The following is a 21418-nucleotide window of genomic DNA, read 5'->3' as shown; positions in this document are numbered from 1 at the left end:
ATTACCCTTAAATAAAATAGTAATTTAAATTAGAAGGGTAGTTTTGGTATTTAAGGAGATATTTGGGGCATTTTCGTTTAAATACTTTAATTTAAGGGTATTTATGCTTTAACCCCAAAATTTGGGGTAAATTAGTTTATTACCCCACTAAAAAGGGCATTTATTTAAATTTCTCATAATTATATTTAAAGACATTTAAGTAAAATAATTTACTAATAATCTTTTATTATCTTTAACCAAACACAATAATTATTTATACCTACCAAATTTTATCAAATATAGTAATCATTTATACCCAGTAATCTTCTAAATAATCTATCTTTAAAGTAATATTTATATTTTGATAATAAAACATTATCCAAACCAAACATCCCTTAAGAAAAAAATGATTACTTTTCAAACTTTAGGTCAAAGAAATTATTAGATTTTTAAATTAATAAGAGAAAAATATAATAAATTTTTAGTTTTTAAAAATATTTTTAACTAAATGATATTTTTACCGTTACCCTCAAAAACAAATTTTAATATAAAAATTAATAGATAGAAATTTGAGATTTCACCAAATCTTGAGTGAAAATAAATTTTTGACCTAAAAAGAATTATGTTCAGGGACTTCTGATAACTTGAAAAAACATGTCAATTTAATGATAATTATAATCTTAAGGATTTGGAAGGGAATTGACATTAAATCATTTTCATATAACCAAGAATGTTTTGGAATGGAAAGAAAAGGCAGGGGAGTTTGTACGTAATTATTTTTACTAAAAATTCAAAATATATTAACCAACAAATGAATCGGGACAAAAAAATTTATTTAAATTTATGAATAAATTTTCTTGAAACAGTCAACCAATCATGTATCGACAGCAATAATCGATTTCTGCAAAGTAAGAGAGCTTTAGGCCTAGTCCAAGCCCCTTTTTTCCTGCCACTTCGCTTCTCTTTTGAAACGCCAAAAATGTTGAGAAAGCCTCTTAACTTTGAAACTATACACCATGTCGTCACCAAGGAAGATCATCCTCCGGAGCTCTGACGGCGAGCCGTTTCAGGTCGACGAGGCCGTGGCTCTCGAGTCTCAGACGATCAAACATATGATTGAAGATGACTGTGCTGATAACGGCATCCCGTTACCTAATGTCACCAGCAGGATCCTCGCTAAGGTTATCGAGTACAGCAAGAAGCACGTGGAGTCCAGGCTCACCGAAGCTGCCAACAATACGATTAACCATCAACTCAACAGTATCGCCGCTGCTGAGGAAGACCTCAAGAACTGGGACGCTCAGTTCGTGAAGGTCGACCAGGCCACTCTCTTTGACCTCATTCTGGTCAGTACCCCTTTATTCCCGCGATCTGTTTATCTTTTTTGAAATTAGGGTTCATCTTCCAAGTTAGGGTTTCTTGATTTTTGTTCCCTGACTTAATGGAGTAACTTTTGTGTTCTGTATTGCCGTTTATGGAAAAATTTTCTTGATTTAGATATATGTTTTAAATTACTCTTCTGGTGTGTTGTATCTTTTTGTTGTTATGGGGGCTTTTAGTGAGTTTTATTCAATAGTTTGATTAAACTTTTGAAAGCTGAAATATATCCTTTGGACAATTTGTTGTTGTTCGCGGGAGTTGCAGTTACACTGTTTTACGTGTGTGATTCTCTGGTGTTTATGAAGAGAAGTAGTGGTTGGTCTTTTGTTTCTTTATCTGCTTGAGCCTGAAATTTTGATTTGATGCTGAAAAGACATTTGGGGCCTGGGAGTTTAGTGGGTAGAGAACCTGCATTGCCGTTCAATCAGGTTGGAGAAATTATTTTGCAGATGGTATTGCATTGTAAATGTAGTTGCGTTGTGCCAGACTTGATTACACTACCTTCTTGTATAACATTGTGTCTACAATTTTCTTGGTGTTTTTAGGGTGTGTTTGAGGTCACTTATGGGTATTGGCACAGCTATGTTCTGCTTCAGTTTTGTTTGATTTAATGCTTTGAGGTTTTGTGACAATTCCTATATGTTTGATTTGTTTTGTTCTGCAGGCTGGGTTCTTATGAATATGTTTTAGTAATATGTCACTGGATGCTTTTCTGTTTTATTAGCTAGTAGTTCAAATGCTTTCTCTGTGCCATAGACGAATATAACAAACTTACAAACTTCTTAAGTTGTAAATAATAGTTCAATCCAATCTGGTCTAGCAGTGTTTGGACTTAATGCCTTTCTGCTAATCTGACTAGGGATTGTGTTGTTTGATGATTTCCTCTAGGAAAAATGTTAAATATACTCTTTCTGAAATGTTTGTTGCTTTAATAACCCCTTCTATAGTTGAAGTTGGTTTGAGGTTATTAATCATATCTGACGGTGCAGGGGTGATGAGAAGTAGTAACTTATTGAAAGTGTCATTTTTAACTTGGTTGAGAAATAGTAGAATTATATGAGCTAATTTATTATTAAATTAAGAATAAATTTAATCAACAATAAGATGAAATTACTGAACAAAAATTGACTTAGCATTAGCCACCATCTTGTCAAAAAATTGGACTGACTTCAACTTGTTGAAACATGTGAATGATGATTACTGAACTCTTCAAATTTTGTTGAGTACACTCATCTGGGGAAGGACTGCACCCATTAGCCGCACCAAAATTGTAAATCTTATTCGGAACTTCTACATGACACTGCATCCTTCAATCAATCACTCTGTAATGAAATGTGTAGATACATAAATAATGCTGTTTAGTGATGTATCCTATATCCTTACTTGAATTGGTTTTGATGCTAACTTCCCATCTCTTTCTCATGCAGTTGTGGCTGCTCTGAGACAACAGTCACCAAGTTTGATTTCTGCATGATGACCTCCCCTTCGTTTCCCTGTCACTCGCAAAAGAGCATTCCAGTTTCAACTTGTGAACAATTTCTTTCAAGTCTACAAGACTACATCCGGGTATTCTTCCCATCCTTCTTTCTTTCATTTGCTCTTTCACCATAGCAACATCCTCCTTTCGACCTGCTACATCATAGACATTCAGTAGCAACTGATAGTAAGAGAAATCATGAGGATCCATGTCTATCAAAGTTTTTGCTATTCTTTCCCCTAAAGCCACATCTCCTTGGAAACGACATGAGCTGAGTACATTGACCCACACCAATGATTCTGATGGCAATTCCTTGTCTTCAAGCATCTTCCTTGAGATTTCCTCAACCCTTTCTGTAAGCCCTGAACCAAAGTAAAGGTTTGCCAGACACCAATAATGTGCAAAATTTGGCTTTATCTTATACAAATCAATCATCTGATTGAAATAACTTCTTCCTTCTGTCAATAGTTCTGTTTGTGCACAAGCACAAAGAACACCAATGAAAGTGATTTCATCTGGAGAAATGCTCTTTCCTTCTGCTCTAGTTTAAGCTACCAATGCTGTAAATAATTTAAGCCCAGCCTCTAGTTTTGTATGACTACAATGCCCAAAAATCATTGCATTCTAGCAAACTAAATTCTTAATTTCATCCTATCAAACACTCTTTGTGCTGCGTCTACCTTATGGCATTTACTATACATATCAATCAGTGATGTATCAAAAATCTGATTAGATTTTTCTGAAGTCCTTATGATAAAGCCGTGCACTGCACCTTCTTCCTTCAATCGTGCTAACTTACCACAGGCAGTGAGCACACTAACCATTGTAGTATCACTTTCTCGAAACCCCTACTCTTAAACATTTTCCTAAACAACTTCAACGGGCAGCCAGGGTTTCCACTCTTTGAATAAACATTGTTCAAGATATTCTAAAAAGTCACATTTCACTTAGTCATCGCATCAAACGGTTGATGTGCAACTTGCAAATTTCCCACTCTTACACACCCATCAACCATTGAATTCCACAACTCAAGTCCCTCTAGGATATTTCAGCAAAAACCTTTGCAGCACAATCTATAAGTCCAAAACAACCATACATATGAATCAAATAGTTCCGCACTGGCCATACAAAATCAGTCCCATTCTTCATGGCCAAACCATGACACATTTTCCCTCTTCCAATACATACCACCTTCGAGCAGGAGCTCAAGAGAGGAACAAAGCTATAACTATTTGGCACAAACCCATTTTTAATGATATTAAAATAAAAAAAAACCATAGCTTGTCCGACATATTACTATTGGAGTATGCTTTAATAACAACATTAACACAAAAAGTAGCAGGGTTGACAATGCATTAAAAAAGCAAAATAGTGTAATCTCTATTTCCAAAATCTAAAGAATATTTTAGAACTCTGATTGGCCAAAATGGGTTGCTGGAAAAAAGACCAGAAATAATCAAGGGAAATTGAAATTTTTACCATTATTTTATTTCGTGTATACAAAAATGTCACATATTTTAAAACTTTAACAAATATACCACAATGGTAATCATCTTCTCCAAAATACCCCTCTTTAATTTTTCATGCACAAATTCTCTCATTTCTTTTCTGCAACTTTTTTCCCTCTTCTTCCTCTTTTTTCAAAGTGATAAAGAAATAAATCATGCAGAGAGATTTTTACTCTTTTCATCCTCATTATCAAAAACAAAAAGAGGAAGAAAAAAATTGAATTCTTCAGATTAAAAGCTCTTCTAAGTGAGGATATAAAAAAAAAAAGAGCAACCTATAAAAAAACTAAATCACATCTACTTTATACCTTGGAAGAAATGACCATTGAAGAAGATCACATTTAATAAGATTTAACTGGAAAAAAAAAAGCATTTAAGGATTAAAACTGAAAAAAAAAATTTGCGTTTAATCGAAAAAAAAGGGAAATTGAAATTTTTATCACTATTTTATTCCGTGTATACAAAAGAGTCACATATTCTAAAGTTTTAACAAATATACCATAACAGTAATCATCTTCACTAAAATACCCTTCTTTAATCTTTCATGCACAAATTCTCTCTCTTCTTCTTTGTAACTTTTTTCTCTCTTCTTTCAAAGTGATAAAGAAATCACTCTCTCTTCTTTCTCATCTTCAAAATCAAAAGCAGGAAGAAAAATATTGAATTCTTCAGATTAAAAATTCTTCAAAGTAAGGATTTAAAAAAAAAGAGCAACCCACAAAAAAACTCAACCACATTTACTTTATACCCTGGAAGAAATGACCATCGAAGAAGATCACATTTGGTAGGATTTAACTGAAAAAAAAATTAACATTTAAGGATTAAAACTGAAAAAAAAATTTGCGTTTAATCGAAAAAAAAAAATGTTGGCGTGAAATTCTGGGAATTAACGGTTGACGTTAACGCCAACCCTGGCCTGTACATATAAGGGCACCAACCTTTATATGTATATAATATATTTATATTAATATATATTATAATATTAATATATTAATTTTATATATTATAATTATATTATAATATTATATATATAATATATATATAATATATTATATTATTATAATATTATATAATATAATATATGTATATATTATGTTGCTGCCAACCCTGTCATTATATATTATATATTAAAATGTATAATATATATATATATATATATATATATATATATATATATATATTATAATATCAACTTCTACCCTTATATGTATATATTATTATAATATTAATATTAATATTATAATATATAATAATAAATAATATTATTATTTAATTTTATATATAATATAATATATATATATATAATATGTTATTATATATTTTTTTAATATTATAATATTATATAATAATATATTATTATATTTATATTATATTTTAATTAGAATATTGTAATTATATTATAGTATAATTAAATGATTGACATTCCTAAAGTGACCTATGCAGAGAATCTCTGTAATTTTATCTTTATCTGAGGAAGAAATCTCAGTCGCATGAAAATAAAATATTAGTATTAATGGAAGGAAGAAAATATATGATTGAACAATAAAACCCATGAAAATCTATTATAAAATATTCAAATTGCACATAAGGGAGGGAGAGATGAAAATTGTTAAATTTATTAAGAGAATTAACATCTGCTGTAAAAAATTCATAGCAAAATCATCCACATCCAGGTTAGTGTTGACTTAACCTCGTATGTTATTTGTTTTCTTTATAAATAACTGAAAATTAAATAAGTATGGTATTTTCATGTTCATGTAAAATTTAACTTTATTATGATTTCATGTTGTTAGATTGTTTAATGCCATTATTTCATATTGTTTCTATTGTTTAAATTTATTATTATTGTTTAATGTTATTGTGATGGGTATAAAAAATTAAAATACAGCTGAAAAAAAATTCTAGATTAATGATGAGCAGGTTGGCGTTAACGCCAATCAGATGTGCCCCACTGAATTTATTTAATTTTTTCTTGTTTTCTTCTATTGCACACAATTTTTTTACTTTTTATGCTTTTTTTTCTTGTTTTCTTTCATTGCATGATGTGTTGTTTTCCTTGTATTGACAGAGTTAGATAATATATTACGAAATTGCCACCAGATGTTCCCCATTGAATTTATTTAATTTTTCCTGTTTTCTTCTATTGGAAGCAATTTTTTTATTTTTTATGCTTGTTTTTTCTTGTTTTCTTCTATTACATGATGTGTTGTTTTTCTTGTATTGACAAAGAGTTAGATAATATATTACAAAATTGTCACTGTCATTTTTTCTTGTTTTGCCTTGATACATTTTTGTACATCAGTTGATGATATGGTAGTTAAATACGTATATATGAAGTTTGATTTCAATGGTATTGCATTTGAGGGTTAATTCGAAAAAATGGAAACATAGTGTAATTTGAAGTTTTTATGTTTTTTAGGTTTATTTTTAGTTAGGATGAGAAAAGTTGCATTTAAGATTCGATATAGAGGTCGATAGGTTAAAGGTGATAATAATGTCACAATATATGTTGGTGGGAATGAGAAAGGGATTTGTATTGACACAAATGTTGATTTTGATGGATTCATTGTAAGAATCAGCTCATCTAAGACTCGATCAAAGACAGTCAACTGTGCGTGTATTTACAGTAGGTGATATAGGTCTAATGGAGATTGTAGACGATGATGATGTGAAGTTTTTTATGGTTGTAGCAAGAAGTTTACAAAGTTACACAAAACTTTTTGTTACCGAGAGTCAAAATGACGGAAGGGCCAATCAACAAAGCGAAGATGTTCATGATGAAGAAAGGGCAAATCATCCGACAGATGAGTGGGCACATCCACAGTTTTCAAGAGTTTGGAGGGAATTATGGGGTTGATGATGATAATGACGAGAACATGGATGAAGACTATGAGGTAGAAGGTAATGAGGAGGAGGATGATGATGATGAAGATAAAGAATTCTCGGGGTTTGATGATGACATATACGGTGTTTCGAGCCAAGACGTTGGCAAAAGTCAAAGTTATGCTTGCTACAATGAGGTTGAATGTAGCACAAGGCGTCATAACTTTATGATTATTGGAGCATATCAAAGCCACATTCATACGCCACACACCTAATGTTAAGTGTCGAAATTGATCGGAATGAATACCTGTAGACCAATGAAGAGAAATAGGTATCAATAATCAATTTTACCGTAAACAACTTACAGTTGTACACTATCTTGTCAACACTATTTCATAGTCGAAAGAATTCTTTTGTTTGAAGGTGCGAGATGTCATTGATTTGATCTAGAAAAAACGTTGGGTACTCCATATTTACACGCAATTGTTTACACTTACTATAACATTGTAGGAGAAATCTAACAAACTGGGTGGAAACAGTTGTCTAGTTACCATCTGGATAAGATTTATGGAGTATACCCATAAAAGTTTCAATATGCTGTGTTTACAGATTAATCACATCATAAGTTGAACGTGATAATTAATAGGAACAAATACAAAGGAAGGGTACATATTGTGTTTTTCAACCATTATCCTAGTGTTATAATTTGGGTCCACCATAGTTTGGGCTTATAGAAGGTCGTTCCGACTAGGCCCATAAGGAAGACGCATCGACTGTCATTATCGGATGCTCGATCGTACCATAATGTGAACTCTGAATAACACCTAGTCAACTTCGGGTCTAAATCATAACTCGAAATTACTGACTATTTGTTCTTATTTTCTTTTTCTGGATTTGTGAATGCACTGATCAACTGTTTTCCTTTTCGTAGTGCACGTCTGAAAGTTGACACTTTTTTAGTTGTTGTCGGCTTCTGAGCAGTTGTTGGTTGCTCCTGTACTTGTTGGGCTTCCTCGTCTAATAATTCCTCTAATCAGAAAAAAGTTAAAAAATTTATGTTTATCATAACTTTATAATTAAGTAATTGAAAATAGAAATTAAATAATACAACTAATTAAAAATAAAAATTAAGTACGGTGGATAATAACATGTACTGATTCGGATACTTAAACATAAGAACCTTCAAGTCCTGTAATTTGATTATTTAATGATTGCATTTTTTCGTGCATCTTTCCTAGAAGCATCGATGTTTGTTGTTGCCATTGGTCGTGCATCTCCCCTTGAAACATCGATGTTTGTTGTTGCCATTGGTCCTGTAGCTCTCTTCGAAACATCGATGTTGTTGTCATTGGTCTTGTAACTTCACCGGAAACGTCGATTGTTGTTGTCGTCATTGGTCCTGCATCTCCCCCCGAAACGTCGATGCTTGTTATCAATAGGACTGCATATCCTCATGAAACGCCGACAACTGTTGCTCCTACTTTGTGCTCATCATTGCACCGTGTTGGTCCAATTGCTGTTGTATCTGAGAGCTGATGTCTCTTCCATGTTCCATTAATATTTGTTGAAGACGGTCGTATGAAACACCACTGAATGACGTCCTATGGATCAAGTATCTTACAAGCTCGTTTACGGGATGCTCACGAGAATGGGAGGCGTAGGAAGTAGACCTTCGTGGTGGGGAAGCAGGTACATAATTCTATTTTACAATACCTAAAGAATTATGTATAAATTATACTCATAAAACAACTCGTGTAGATTTGTAAGGAAATATTGTTCGATTCACTAGAGTCTTTTTATTAATATAACTTCTTGATGAGAAATCAGTAACAAATTTTGAATATTTATCTTTTATAATTTTTTATCTCTTTGTTCTATATTTTAAATTAAATGTAAATTATGCTAGATTACATAAATTAACCCGTCAAAAATTGCTAAATGTTTATATACATAAAAAAGGATAAAAATTGTTAAATTATGCGAGGCAAATGTCCACAGGGGTCATCCTCCTGAGGGTCACGTAGGGCCACTCCTAATGTACCTATTTCTCTGCCACGAAGGTCTATTTTCCGCGTCTCCTATTCTCGTGAGCATCCGGTAAACGAGCTTACAAAACACTCGGTCCATAAGACATCATATAGTGGTGTTTCATACGATCATCTTCAATAAATATTAATGGAATATGGAAGAAGCATTAACTCTCAGATGCAACAGTAATTGGATCAACACGATGCAATGATGCGTGTAGAGTGGGAGCGACAGTTGTCAGCGTTTCGTGAGGATATGCAGTCTTATTGGCAATAATAAGCATCGACATTTCGGGGGAGATATAGGACCAATGATAATAACAACAATCGACATTTCAAGGGGAGTTGTAGGACCTATGACAACAACAAACATCGATATTTTCAGGGGGAGTTACAAGAGCAATGGCAACAACAAACATCAATGTTTCGAGGGGAGCTACAAGACCAATGACAACAACAAACATCAATGTTTCGGGGGAGATACAAGACCAATGACAATAACAAACATCGATGCTTCAAGGGGAGATGCAAGAAAAAATGCAATCATTAAATAATTGAATTACAGGACTTGAAGGTTCTTATATTCAAGCATTCGAATTAGTATAGATTATTATCCACTGTATTTAATTTTTATTTTTAATTAGTTGTATTATTTAATTTCTATTTTCAATTGTTTAATTATAAAATTATGATAAACATAAATTTTTTAACTTTTTTTCAGTTAGACGAATCATCAGACGAGGAAGTCCAATAATAAGTGCAGGACCCCAACCAACAGTTGTTCAAAAGCCGACAACAACTAAAAAAGTGTACTGTGAAAAAGGAAACAATTGATTAGTCCATTCACAAATCCTGAAAAGGAAAAAAAGAACAAATAGCTAGTAACTTCGGGTCGTGATTTAGACCCGAAATTGGTTGGATGCTATTTAGAGTTCACATTATGGTACGGTCAAACGTCTGATAATGACAGTCGAGGCGTCTTCCTAGGGGGACCCGTCGGAACGATCGCCTGTATGCCAAACCATGGTGGACCTAAATTGTAACACTAAGGAAATAGTTAGAAAATACGGTATGTACCCTTCATTTGTATTTGTTTCTATTAGTTAGCACGTTTAACTTATGATGTGATTAATCTGTGAACACAACATATTGAAGCTTTTATGAGTATATTTCATAAATCTTATCCAGATAGTAATTAGACAACTATTTTCACCCAGTTTGTTAGACTTCTCTCACAGTGTTACAATGAGTTTAAACAATTAGGTGCAAATATGAAATGTCCTATGTTTTTTCTAAATCAAATCAATGACATCTCGCGCCTTCGGACAAAAGAATTTTTTCGGCCGTGGAGTAGTGTTGACAAGGTGGTGTACAACTGTAAGTTGTTTACAGTAAAATTAATTATTGGTACTTATTTCTCTTCATTGGTCGACAAGTATTCATTCCGATCAACTTCGACAACCAACATTGGGTGTGTGATGTATTAGATATAAATGAATGAAGAATGTATATATACGACTCTACCCAATATACTGATAACAAAGAGAGGGTGAAGAAGTTATTGATGTCATTTAGGACGTTAACACACCTAATGAAGGCGAGTAACTTCTATATATCAAAGGGAATTCTATCGCCAGATCCTCCACAGACATTACAATACATGTGTGTTCGTAATGTCCCAAAACAGGATGTTGGAAGCGGAGATTGTGGCATTTTTTTACTCATGTTTATGGAATATCTTACCCGTGATCAGCTATTTAATTTCACATCAACACGTTCTAGGAGGTTAAAAAAGCGCGTGGCTACAACCATATTCTAAGGAAGGGCCCTCAGTAAGTATTAAGTGTTTATGAGTTTATTTATATGTTAGCAAACTTCACTAAATTGATTATATTTATTCAATTCAATTGGAATGTGACAATGTAGGCTTCCAAGATTTTCATTAAAACATGGTGGACGGACATGCATATGAATTGGATATCATTTTATTATTGTTTGAAAGATATATTTTATTATTAATTGAAAGATGTATTTTATTATTATTTGAATGAAGTTATTTTTTTATTATTTGTATGGTGTATTTGACACATTGTTTTATTGAAACATAGTATGGGCTAACAAAGACAATAATAAATCAAATTGTTTTATTAATTTTATTTTTCTTCTTATATAAAAATATTATTTACCTACCAAAATCTTAATTATATTTTTTGTCAATTTGATTTTGAATTAATTTTGATCCACCTTTAAAGACAATCCGCTTTAGCGATTATATAGATTTCATTTTAATAATATTTAATATATTGATAATAGTATAAATACGAATATAAATAATATAGATAACATATTTTAAATTAGTTATAAAATAATATTTAATTATATAATAATATATTTTTATTTGAATCTTTAATTTATATCCATTATTTCTTATTACATTTAGTGAGAAGAGAATGAGAATAGAAATTTTAAAAGAAAATCGCAAATATGAGAAGGAAGAAATGATTTATAGAAATTTCATTTCATTATAGTTTCCTTTCTCTCTTTTGAATGTTATATAAAAGCAAATCAAATAAATTTTTATTTATAAATAAATATCGAAGGTTTTTGATAGGAAACAAACCCATTATGGTCTTTTATAATTATATATATATATATATATATATATATATATATATATATATATATATATATATATATAAACAAATTATCACACCAATAATAAAAAATGATAGGGTAACAAAAACAATAATAAAATGTAATACTTTAAAAATTGTATAAAACGTAATAGATAAATTACATTAAATTAAACATACAATACATTAAAATCCATTGTCATTGTGTACATGTACAAAACCCAATAGAAGATCTAACATGATAACCTAGTCGGTTGTATGGGTTGCATCGTGAGTACGATGACCTCGAGTTCGTGTGTTACTGGGTGTGCGGGATGAGCTAACCATAAGCACTAGTGCTGGACTCAAACATCTCAAACAAGTATGACCAAGTTGATCACATCGACTGTAGTATTGTTGTCGAACTTCTTCTCCTTGTGAAGGTCTTCTTGCATGATTGGAAGGGCGAGCGGACCTTCGTTGCTTCATCACTAGAGGAAAAATCACAGACAAATTTGATGGTGCCCAAGTCGATTGATCCCTTAGTGGATTAATATCTTCCTCGTATACCTTACGTAAATATTCAGTAGAGTAGTATGTACTGACTTAGTCTACACAGTTTGATAGGTTATTATACTTTGCGATAGCAGCAACGTGTGCACATGGAATTTGGGATTGTTGAAAATTTTCATAATCACACGTTCGATATAGAAGATTCACGATGAACACTTGTTGTCGTGAATCATGAACTTTGTATTGTTGCATGTTGATTGATTTAACAACCATGTTGACAGATTTGAACGCATGTCAAACAAGCTTGTCCTTAGCCTATGGTGTTAATAGGTGAGATATCTCACCTGTAAAAAAACAACTAAAATATATGCGGTGAAAAAACGGAAACATCAAAATAAAGTTGAGTCATACGCACTAGCCATGTTTCGCCTATTGAAAAACCAATGTTACAGCATGCTTCGAGTAAACTCTACCAATATAGTGATAGACAAAGCGCGAGCAGTCCGTGTCAGCATTGAAGGACTCAACAATATTGGTCGTCATAATATTGTATTCGCATCCTCCAAAGTAGACACGTGTCCATCTGTCATACCCAATGTCAGTCAAATAGGCTGTTGCAGTGGGATTTACTCTAACAATTCTACTCATAGCAGTTTGAAAGTCCATAAGACGACATGCCTTAGCAGCTCTCCAAAATAGTCCTTCAATATGTTTAGTATTTTTGTGCTGCGAGCGCATGTTACCCTTGATATGGAAATTACAAAACCCATGACGAGTGTGAGGCATTACGTTCGCGACTGACGTAATTATTGAATGATGACGATCAGAAATAATGGCCAAATCCGGTAAATCACCAATGCACATGCGAAGGTATGTAAAAAACGACGTCTATGTATCTATTCCCTCTTTGTGCCCAATACCGAATGCGAGTGGGTAAATTTGATTATTATCGTCCTTGGCAACAACAATGAAAAGAAACCCAGGATACTTTCCTTTTAAGTGTGAAGCATCAATGCATATCACCGGGTGACAATATTGTTGGAACTCTCGTATAGAACACCCCATACACATGAAAAAAAACTTGAACCTAATTTTCGGATCAACATCAATACGTGTCATAGTTTCTGGGTTCTTAAACACCAAATTATGATAGTACTCACGTAATATATCGAAAGACTCTTCCGGAGATCCTCGTAATGCATTTATTGCATATGTTTTGGCACGCCATGCTTGCGTGTAGGATATGTCAATTCGGTATCTATCTGTCATGTCTGAAATAATTTCCTTTGGTCGATAAATACGTTCAACCACGAACATGGACTTAAATTTGTTACCTAACGATTCGGCACCTGCTTATCTGTGATGTGGCAATATTTGATCCCGCGGACAAGTGTAGGTCTCATCCATACGTCGGAAGACCCAATAGTCTCTGTCTTGCTCTCTCGTCGCTTGTGCTTGCCATTTACATTGTGGGTGTACGCACTTAAGCTCATACCGTATGTTATCGGAGTGACCAACCTTCCACTGAATTCCTGTCTCTTAAGGCATACGTTCGAAATAGTCTCTCAATTCAGCTTTTGAGTTATAAAAACCTATCACTTGTAAATGGTTGCCCCTTTGTGTTGCCCGGTTAGTAATACCTGCATTCTCAACATCAACAGCAGGCTCAAGAACCCATTGAAATGGATTTGGATTATGAATATGACTTGGATATGCTTCAATATTCATAAAGTCATGACCTCTTGTGCTACATTCAGCCTCATTGTAGCAAGTATGACTTTGACTTCTGCTAGCGTCTTGGCTCGGAACACTGGATATGTCGTCATCAAACCCCGAGAATTCTTCGTCTTCATTATCATCATCCTCCTCCTCCTCCTCTTCATTACCTTTTATATCATAATCTTCATCTATGTTCTCGTCATTATCATCATCAACCCCATAATTCCCTCAAAACTCTTGAAAACTTTGTGGATGTGTCCACTCATCTGTCAGATGATTTGCCTTTTTTTCATCATAAACATCTACACCTTGTTGATTGGCCTTTCCGTCATTTTGACTCTCGGTAACAAAAAGTTTTGTGTAACCTTGTGAACTTCTTGCTACAACCATCAAAGACTCCACATCATCATCGTCTACAATCTCCATTGAACTCATATCACTTACTGTAAATACACGCACAGTTGACTGTCTATGATTGAGTCTTAGATGAGAGATGATTCTTGCAATGAATCCATCAAAATCAACATTTGTGTCAATACAAATCCCTCTCATTCCCACCAACATATCTTGTGACATTATCATCACCTTCAACCTATTGGCCTCCATATTGAATCTTAAATGCAGTTTTTTCCATCCTAATTAAAAATAAACCTAAAAAACATAAAAACTCCAAATTACACTATGCTTCCATTTTTTCAAATTAAGCCCCAAATGCAATACCAATATAATCAAACTTCATATATACGTATTTAACTATCATATCATCAACTGATGTATAAAAATGTATCAAAACAAAAAATGAAAAAAATGACAGTAGCAATTTCGTAATATATTATCTAACTCTCTGTCAATACAAAGAAAACAACACATCATGCAATAGAAGAAAACAAGAAAAAACAAGCATAAAAAGTAAAGAAATTGAGTGCAATAGAAGAAAACAGAGAAAAATTAAATAAATTCAGTGGGGCACATCCGGTTGGCGTTAACGCCAACCTGTTCATCATTAATCTGAAATTTTTTTCAGTTGTATTTTGGTTTTTTATAGCCATCACAACAACATTAAATAATAATAACAATTTTAAACAACAGAAACAATATGAAATAATAGCATTAACAATCTAACAACATGAAATCATAATAAAGTTAAATTTTACATGAACATGAAAATACCATACTTATTTAATTTTCAGTTATTTATAAAAAAACAAATAACAGACGGGGTTAAGTCAACACTAACCTAGACGTGGATGATTTTGCTATGAATTTTTTGCAGCAGATGTTAATTCTCTTAATAAATTTAGCAATTTTCGTCTATCCCTCCCTTATGTCCAATTTGAATCTTTTATAATGGATTCTCATAGGTTTTAATATTCAATCACATGTCTTCTTCCTTCCATTAATACTAATATTTTATTTTCATGTTGTTGGGATTCCTTCCTCAGATGAGGAAGAAGATAGAATTACAGAGATTCTCTGCATGGGTCACTTCGGGAGCGTCAATCATTTAATTATACTATAATATAATTATAATATTCTAATTAAAAATATAATATAAATATAATAATATATTATTATATAATATTATAATATTAAAAATTCTTCAGATTATATATAATATATAATAACATATTATATATAAAATTAAATAATAATATTATTTATTATTATCTATTATAATTATAATATTAATATTATAATAATATAATATATTATATATATTATGATAATATTATATAATATAATATAATAATATTATAATATAATTATAGTATATAAAATTAATATATTAATATAATAATATATATTAATATAAATATATTATATACATATAAGGGTTGGCGTTAATTCCCAGAATTTCACGCCAACGTTTTCTTTTTTTTTGGGTTAAACGTAAATTTTTTTTTCAGTTTTAATCCTCAAATGTTAATTTTTTTTTCCAGTTAAATCCTACTAAATGTGATATTCTTTGATGATCATTTCTTCCAGGGTATAAAGTGGATATGGTTGAGTTTTTTTGTGGATTGTTCTTTTTTTTTAAATCCTTACTTTGAAGAATTCTTAATCTGAAGAATTTAATATTTTCCTTCCTGCTTTTGATTTTGAAGATGAGGAAGAAGAGAGAGTGATTCCTTTATCACTTTGGAAGAAGAGGAAGAAGAGAGAAAAAAGTTGCAGAGAAGAAGAGAGAGAATTTGTGCATGAAAGATTAAAGAGGGTTTTTTAGGAAAGATGATTACTGTTGTGGTATATTTGTTAAAACTTTAGGATAGATGACACTTTTGTATACACGGAATAAAATAGTGGTAAAAATTTCAATTTCCCAATAATCAAATGGGCTTGGATCTGAAATAGTTGTTTTATGTTTTGGCACGCTTTGAAGAGAGAAATCGTTCTATCTCCAGCATAAACAAAAGAAGAAGAAGAAGAAGACAATGAAGAGAAATTGTAAGGGTTGCTGGAGGGTAGTAGAGATCTAAGTCTAAAGAGTTGTGTTAAAATTCTTGTCATTCATTTGCAATTTCATTACTAGAACTGACACTTGGTAATCGCCAGTAACACATTCCACTACTTCTCGTTAGCTTAGATTTGATATTGATTCAGTTCAACTTCAACAAATTAGAAAACAAAAAAATAGATGTAAAAATTACATTGAAGGTTAGTTTTATAACTTTTCTAATTACTTTAGTCCATGAATGCCATCAATTGATCAACATATATTATTAAGGCCAAATAACTCAATTTTTTAAATGACCATATAAATGGCTGGCCAAAGGACTTATTACGACCTAAAATTCATTGCATTCTGAAATTAATATTTGTTAAATATTAAAAACCTAAACGCCCATCTATTATGGGTTAAAATTAACAGAATCAGTTTAATTTTATAAGTAAAATTATCATTTAACCAACAATATATTAAAAATAATAAAACATTATCTATTTCTCTTTAGGTTCAGAAAATTAATAATTTCTTCAAAATTAAACTTTAAAATGTTATATTTTCCCCTTACGGTTTTTTTTTTTTTTCTCCCTCATATTTTCAACATTGTCATCGACTGACTTCTTTCTCCCTCCTTTTTTTCGGTGTTGGTAATTGGATGAAGAACGTCCTCGTCACTGGACAAAGATGAATCGTTGTCATCCATAAATGAAGACGATTGCCTACGTCTTTGGAGGTCTAGTGATGAAGACACTCTTCATCTGGGTATTGGCATTGGAAAAAGGGTGGGAGAGAGAAGCTATCTAGTGACGACGGTAGAGAAGGGAGGAAGAAAAAGAAAGAACCATAAGAGGGAAAATATAATATTTCAAAATTTAACTCTAGGAGAAAATTATTAGTTTTTTAAACCTTGTAGAGAAATATATATGTTAACTAGTTTTGTTTATTTTAACAATCTACGAATGAGTATTTGAGTTTTCAATAATTAACCAGACACTAATTTAGGAATGTAATGAACTTTGTGTGGGAAGAAGTCCTTTGGCCTAAACGGCTTGACGAAGACTTATTTCAATGTAATTTATTACACACTACTCTAATTCGGTTTTCTATATTGCAACGAAAAGAAAAACCCTCTAGATAAATTTGCAGACGGTGTGTTTTATACAACATCGAAACGGCTATATTTTAGATAAACAATTGGTTGAGTCAGACTCTATTTTTAATTGTTAGTTTTGACGCTACAATCAAATCGATTGAGTAAAAAATGAAATGGTGAGGGTAGGCAAAACCCTTTTGAAAGATGCAGGGAGTGGACTCAGGAAAACACTTTCAAAAATTCTAGTTTGCCCACTTTCCAAACAGCCCCTTAGGTGATTTATCTTTTCTCTTTTTATTCATTGTCAAAACTATTTGTTATGTTGAAACCTTTATTTATTTGTTTATTTATCTTTGGTAGGGTATGTGAACAAACTGGTTCAATCATCAGTGATTCCATTGGTGTTTTTTTTCTGTGAGTTTTAATACTGTTGTTTTTTATATCAAGTTGATTATACTTGTTTATGATGTAAGTCTAGTTTTGTGAAATTAGACATGACTCTGGGTTTTCTAGGATTAGGTTAGCTAATTGTTTTTTAATTTTTGTAAACTCTAAATTAAAAACTTCCTATCTAGGCAAACACTCATTTTTGTTAAAAAATATTGAGTGTGGTAATAGTTAAGTTTATTAAATTTTAATCTGTTAGTATTAAATATAGCATATGAAGTTCTTAGGGAATGTCATTTGATTTTGTGAAAGATGTTGAAGAACTGAGTTTTAAGCTAGCTGATATGATGCGACGGTTGAGACTAAATGCTGATCTATATTCCCTGCGTGTCACTAATTTATTATTGTTGCTGCCCAATCCTTCACACTCTTCACGCACTTGACTCTCTTTCTTCTGTTGTCTTTTTCCTCTCTTTTGTAGATTCTCTAAGTTTGATCACCTGGCAATTTCCAAATGTAGCAAAAACAATATTTCACATTTCACAGGTGCCACATCCCTCATAGTAGCTCCACCCGTCATTCGACCCACCCAATCGCACAACCTAGGTGATTTGTCTAATTTTGGTTTGATAAATATAAGAAATCTGTGTTAATTTTTGTTTGCTTGTTACAAGAGATCTGGATTTGTGTTTCATTGTTGCTACTATAGATGTGTGCGTTTAGTGGTGGTGGTGGCTTTGTGTGATTTCAGAACTGCTTTTTTAATCTAATTTTTTAGTTTATTGGTCTAGGTTTCTTCTAGAAAACTTGAATGTTGATTGACTAGAAATTCGGGTGTTATATCTTGGAAACTTTATATAGGTTTTTGTGTTTGGTTGCTAAAGAAAATCTTGAAGCAGTTGAAAGAACCAAAACCCATTCGGTTGCTAAGAAACTCTACAAAAGTATTTGAGAATGTTGAAAGAAAAAGAGAGACGAAGTGATGAAAGAGTACAATGATAGTGTCTGTACATTTTTAAACTATACACTATATTTTTCTAAGCATTTATGTCATTTACTGTAAACACTGGATTTGCACTAATCTTTGTTATTTCCAGGGTGCAATTTCCTAAAATTTGAAACTGCAGGACCTATACTCTAATGGACTAAAAGCCAAAGGGTTGATAAAAGTATTTCTTTCTTTATGCTTGATGTTTATTGCGGTCATGTATTTGATAGATAAAGGATGAAATTCCCTGCTTGTTGCCAAGTGATGGAAAAATATACTTGATTCTGACGATGACATGCTAAAAGATAATGCTGGTGCTTCAGATGCTACAACAAACAAGGAATGAGATATCATGTAGCACAAAGGTTACTAGTTTTTGATGAAATTTAATGTCTTATTGAGGGTCATAAGATGTTGAAACTTTCTTGTTTCCACTATAACTATTGTTGAAACTTCCATATATACATCAATTTCAACTACTCAACCGTTTCCACGACATGTTATTCTTATGGTTATTGAAAAAACTTGTGAAAGAGCTTGCAAAATCAATGAAATATGACCCTTATTTATGGCAAATACTTGGATGTTCAACATCAATTGAAGCTTGTGTATGTATTGAATTCCTGTAGGATAGACTCACTATGTAATTGTTAGTAGAAACAACACATGATAAACCAGTCTTAATATATTATGCTACACGCTTTAAGTAAAATATCTAGTTTACATATTAATCTGTCATTGAGTAAGCTTCTCTCTGCCTTGGTCGAAATGAGTCAAACAAATGGTGGAAAATTTCATTGAATAGATGTTTAATCTATTAAGTGCTTTGTCGAGGTAGCGAGGATAATGTTTAACTAAATTTTTATAATGAAAGGAGATTCAGATGATAATGTATAAATCTAGGCTGTAATGCAGAGATAATAGAAAATAATGAAATTTATGATGAGACAATAGGTACTGAACCTCTATTTATATAATAAATAGTTTTGAAAGGTCAAGAGTAATTCTCTTATTTAGGTGCAACTGTTTTGTGTTAAAATCTCCCATTCAGCTACTTTTCCAAAACCATTCAATATAACTGACCAACAAAAGACTTTGGCCCTTTGACATTCTAACTTCAACTACAAATCTGCTTATTAAATATCTACTACAAATGTTATGTCTTCCTCTAAACCAAATGGTTCTCAATAAGTTAATCTCCTTTATCTACAATTTGGTCATTCCTGGAAGGCAGCCAAGAAGCAAAGCTGCATCATCATATCAAGTGATTGCATTTGAATATTTGATGCTCAAGAGAAGGCCAAGGATGCTACTTCAACCCCTCTGGCCACTGCAAGCTTAGCTGTGAAGATAATGAATGTGAGTTGTGGTGTTAATCTTTGTTAGGATTGAAGGAAGGAGAGGACTATAATGTTCTCCCTTGCTTGCATAAGTTTCACAAGGCATGTATGAATACGTGGTTCAGAGCATACTAAAAGACTAATCCCATATGGCGGTTTTCTATGAATGAAGATGAGAAGTTACACCTGAGGGAGGAGCTGAGCTTACTGAGGAGATGGTGATATGATTTCTTCCTTCCATGTTGCTGATTTTTAAGTTGTGAGACTTCATTCATTTTCAATGAATTTAGAGCGCAGATATTATGGCACAACCTCATTGATTTTCAATGAATTCACAACATTTGGAAGATAAATGTAAATATACACATTTTCCCACAATTTTGCTTTCATTGAGGATAAACTAACACATATCAAAATGAAAAATCATGTGCGGTAAAGTTTTGTTGTCGGGAATTTCAATGAATCAAACTCAGATATCCTGAGCGAAAGCCCAACACCTTAACCGCTGTAAGACAGTAGAACTCATAGAGCAATTGCACATCAAATTTTATATATAATGTTCTAAGAAGCAAGTGATTTCTACTTGGGCTAACTAGAATAAGAGGCCCATATAGTTACTCAAAAGTCCAGAAAACAGAATCATATAGAACACGGATGAGGCCCACTACTCATCTGTATTGCTAAAGTGAATATGGTCAGGGCCACATGAACTGTTTGTGGTCAGTATTTATTTTCAAAGAAAGAGTGACACTTATAGTCCCATGCTTTTACCTCGTCAAGCTCATTTCTTAACTTTTTTATGCCAAAACAAGCCTCATCCATGTTCAAAGAATATTTAAAATTCATTTTTCTCTTAAATTGAAAATCAATTTATGAGACCGCTATGTATATTGTAGCTAAAAATTAGGATAAAAAATATTTAAAGTAGCAAAGAAATAGCTCAGCACTGGCTGAATTACAACACAATGCACATCTTTTGAAAAAAAAAAAGCAATAATGAATGAGCAATTCATGTGAACACATAAAAGCCCAACTGGTTTTAGTGTCTCTATGCAAAAACTGTCATTTAAAGTTTCAACATTGCATTTGGAAGGTTAGACATGACTTCTATGTTTACTACAACAAAAAA

General features: G+C 32.1%; 1 protein-coding gene across 10 annotated transcripts; it reads left to right on the top strand.

Annotated features, from left to right (window-relative positions):
- The first annotated feature begins 860 nt into the window (after positions 1-860).
- On the top strand, positions 861-19445 carry LOC123228170 (SKP1-like protein 1B). Of its 10 annotated transcripts, none has more exons than XR_006504626.1 (4): positions 864-1325; positions 2787-2925; positions 17935-17988; positions 18443-18655. XR_006504626.1 is itself a non-coding variant. In XM_044653460.1 (2 exons), exons 1-2 carry the CDS (start codon positions 996-998, stop codon positions 9946-9948), a joined length of 363 nt encoding a protein of 120 aa, XP_044509395.1. In that variant the 5' UTR covers positions 861-995; the 3' UTR covers positions 9949-9963. The 10 variants fall into 10 exon arrangements, 5 of the variants coding, with proteins under 5 accessions (XP_044509395.1, XP_044509393.1, XP_044509398.1 ...); XR_006504624.1 differs by lacking the exon at positions 17935-17988 and adding an exon at positions 19180-19445 and having other exon boundaries at positions 865-1325; positions 18443-18567; XR_006504623.1 differs by lacking the exons at positions 17935-17988; positions 18443-18655 and adding an exon at positions 19180-19445 and having other exon boundaries at positions 865-1325.
- The last annotated feature ends 1973 nt before the right edge of the window (positions 19446-21418 follow it).

Source organism: Mangifera indica, chromosome 10, assembly GCF_011075055.1.
Source record: "Mangifera indica cultivar Alphonso chromosome 10, CATAS_Mindica_2.1, whole genome shotgun sequence".
Lineage (NCBI taxonomy): Eukaryota > Viridiplantae > Streptophyta > Magnoliopsida > Sapindales > Anacardiaceae > Mangifera > Mangifera indica.
This window is presented reverse-complemented; position numbering and strand designations above follow the sequence as displayed.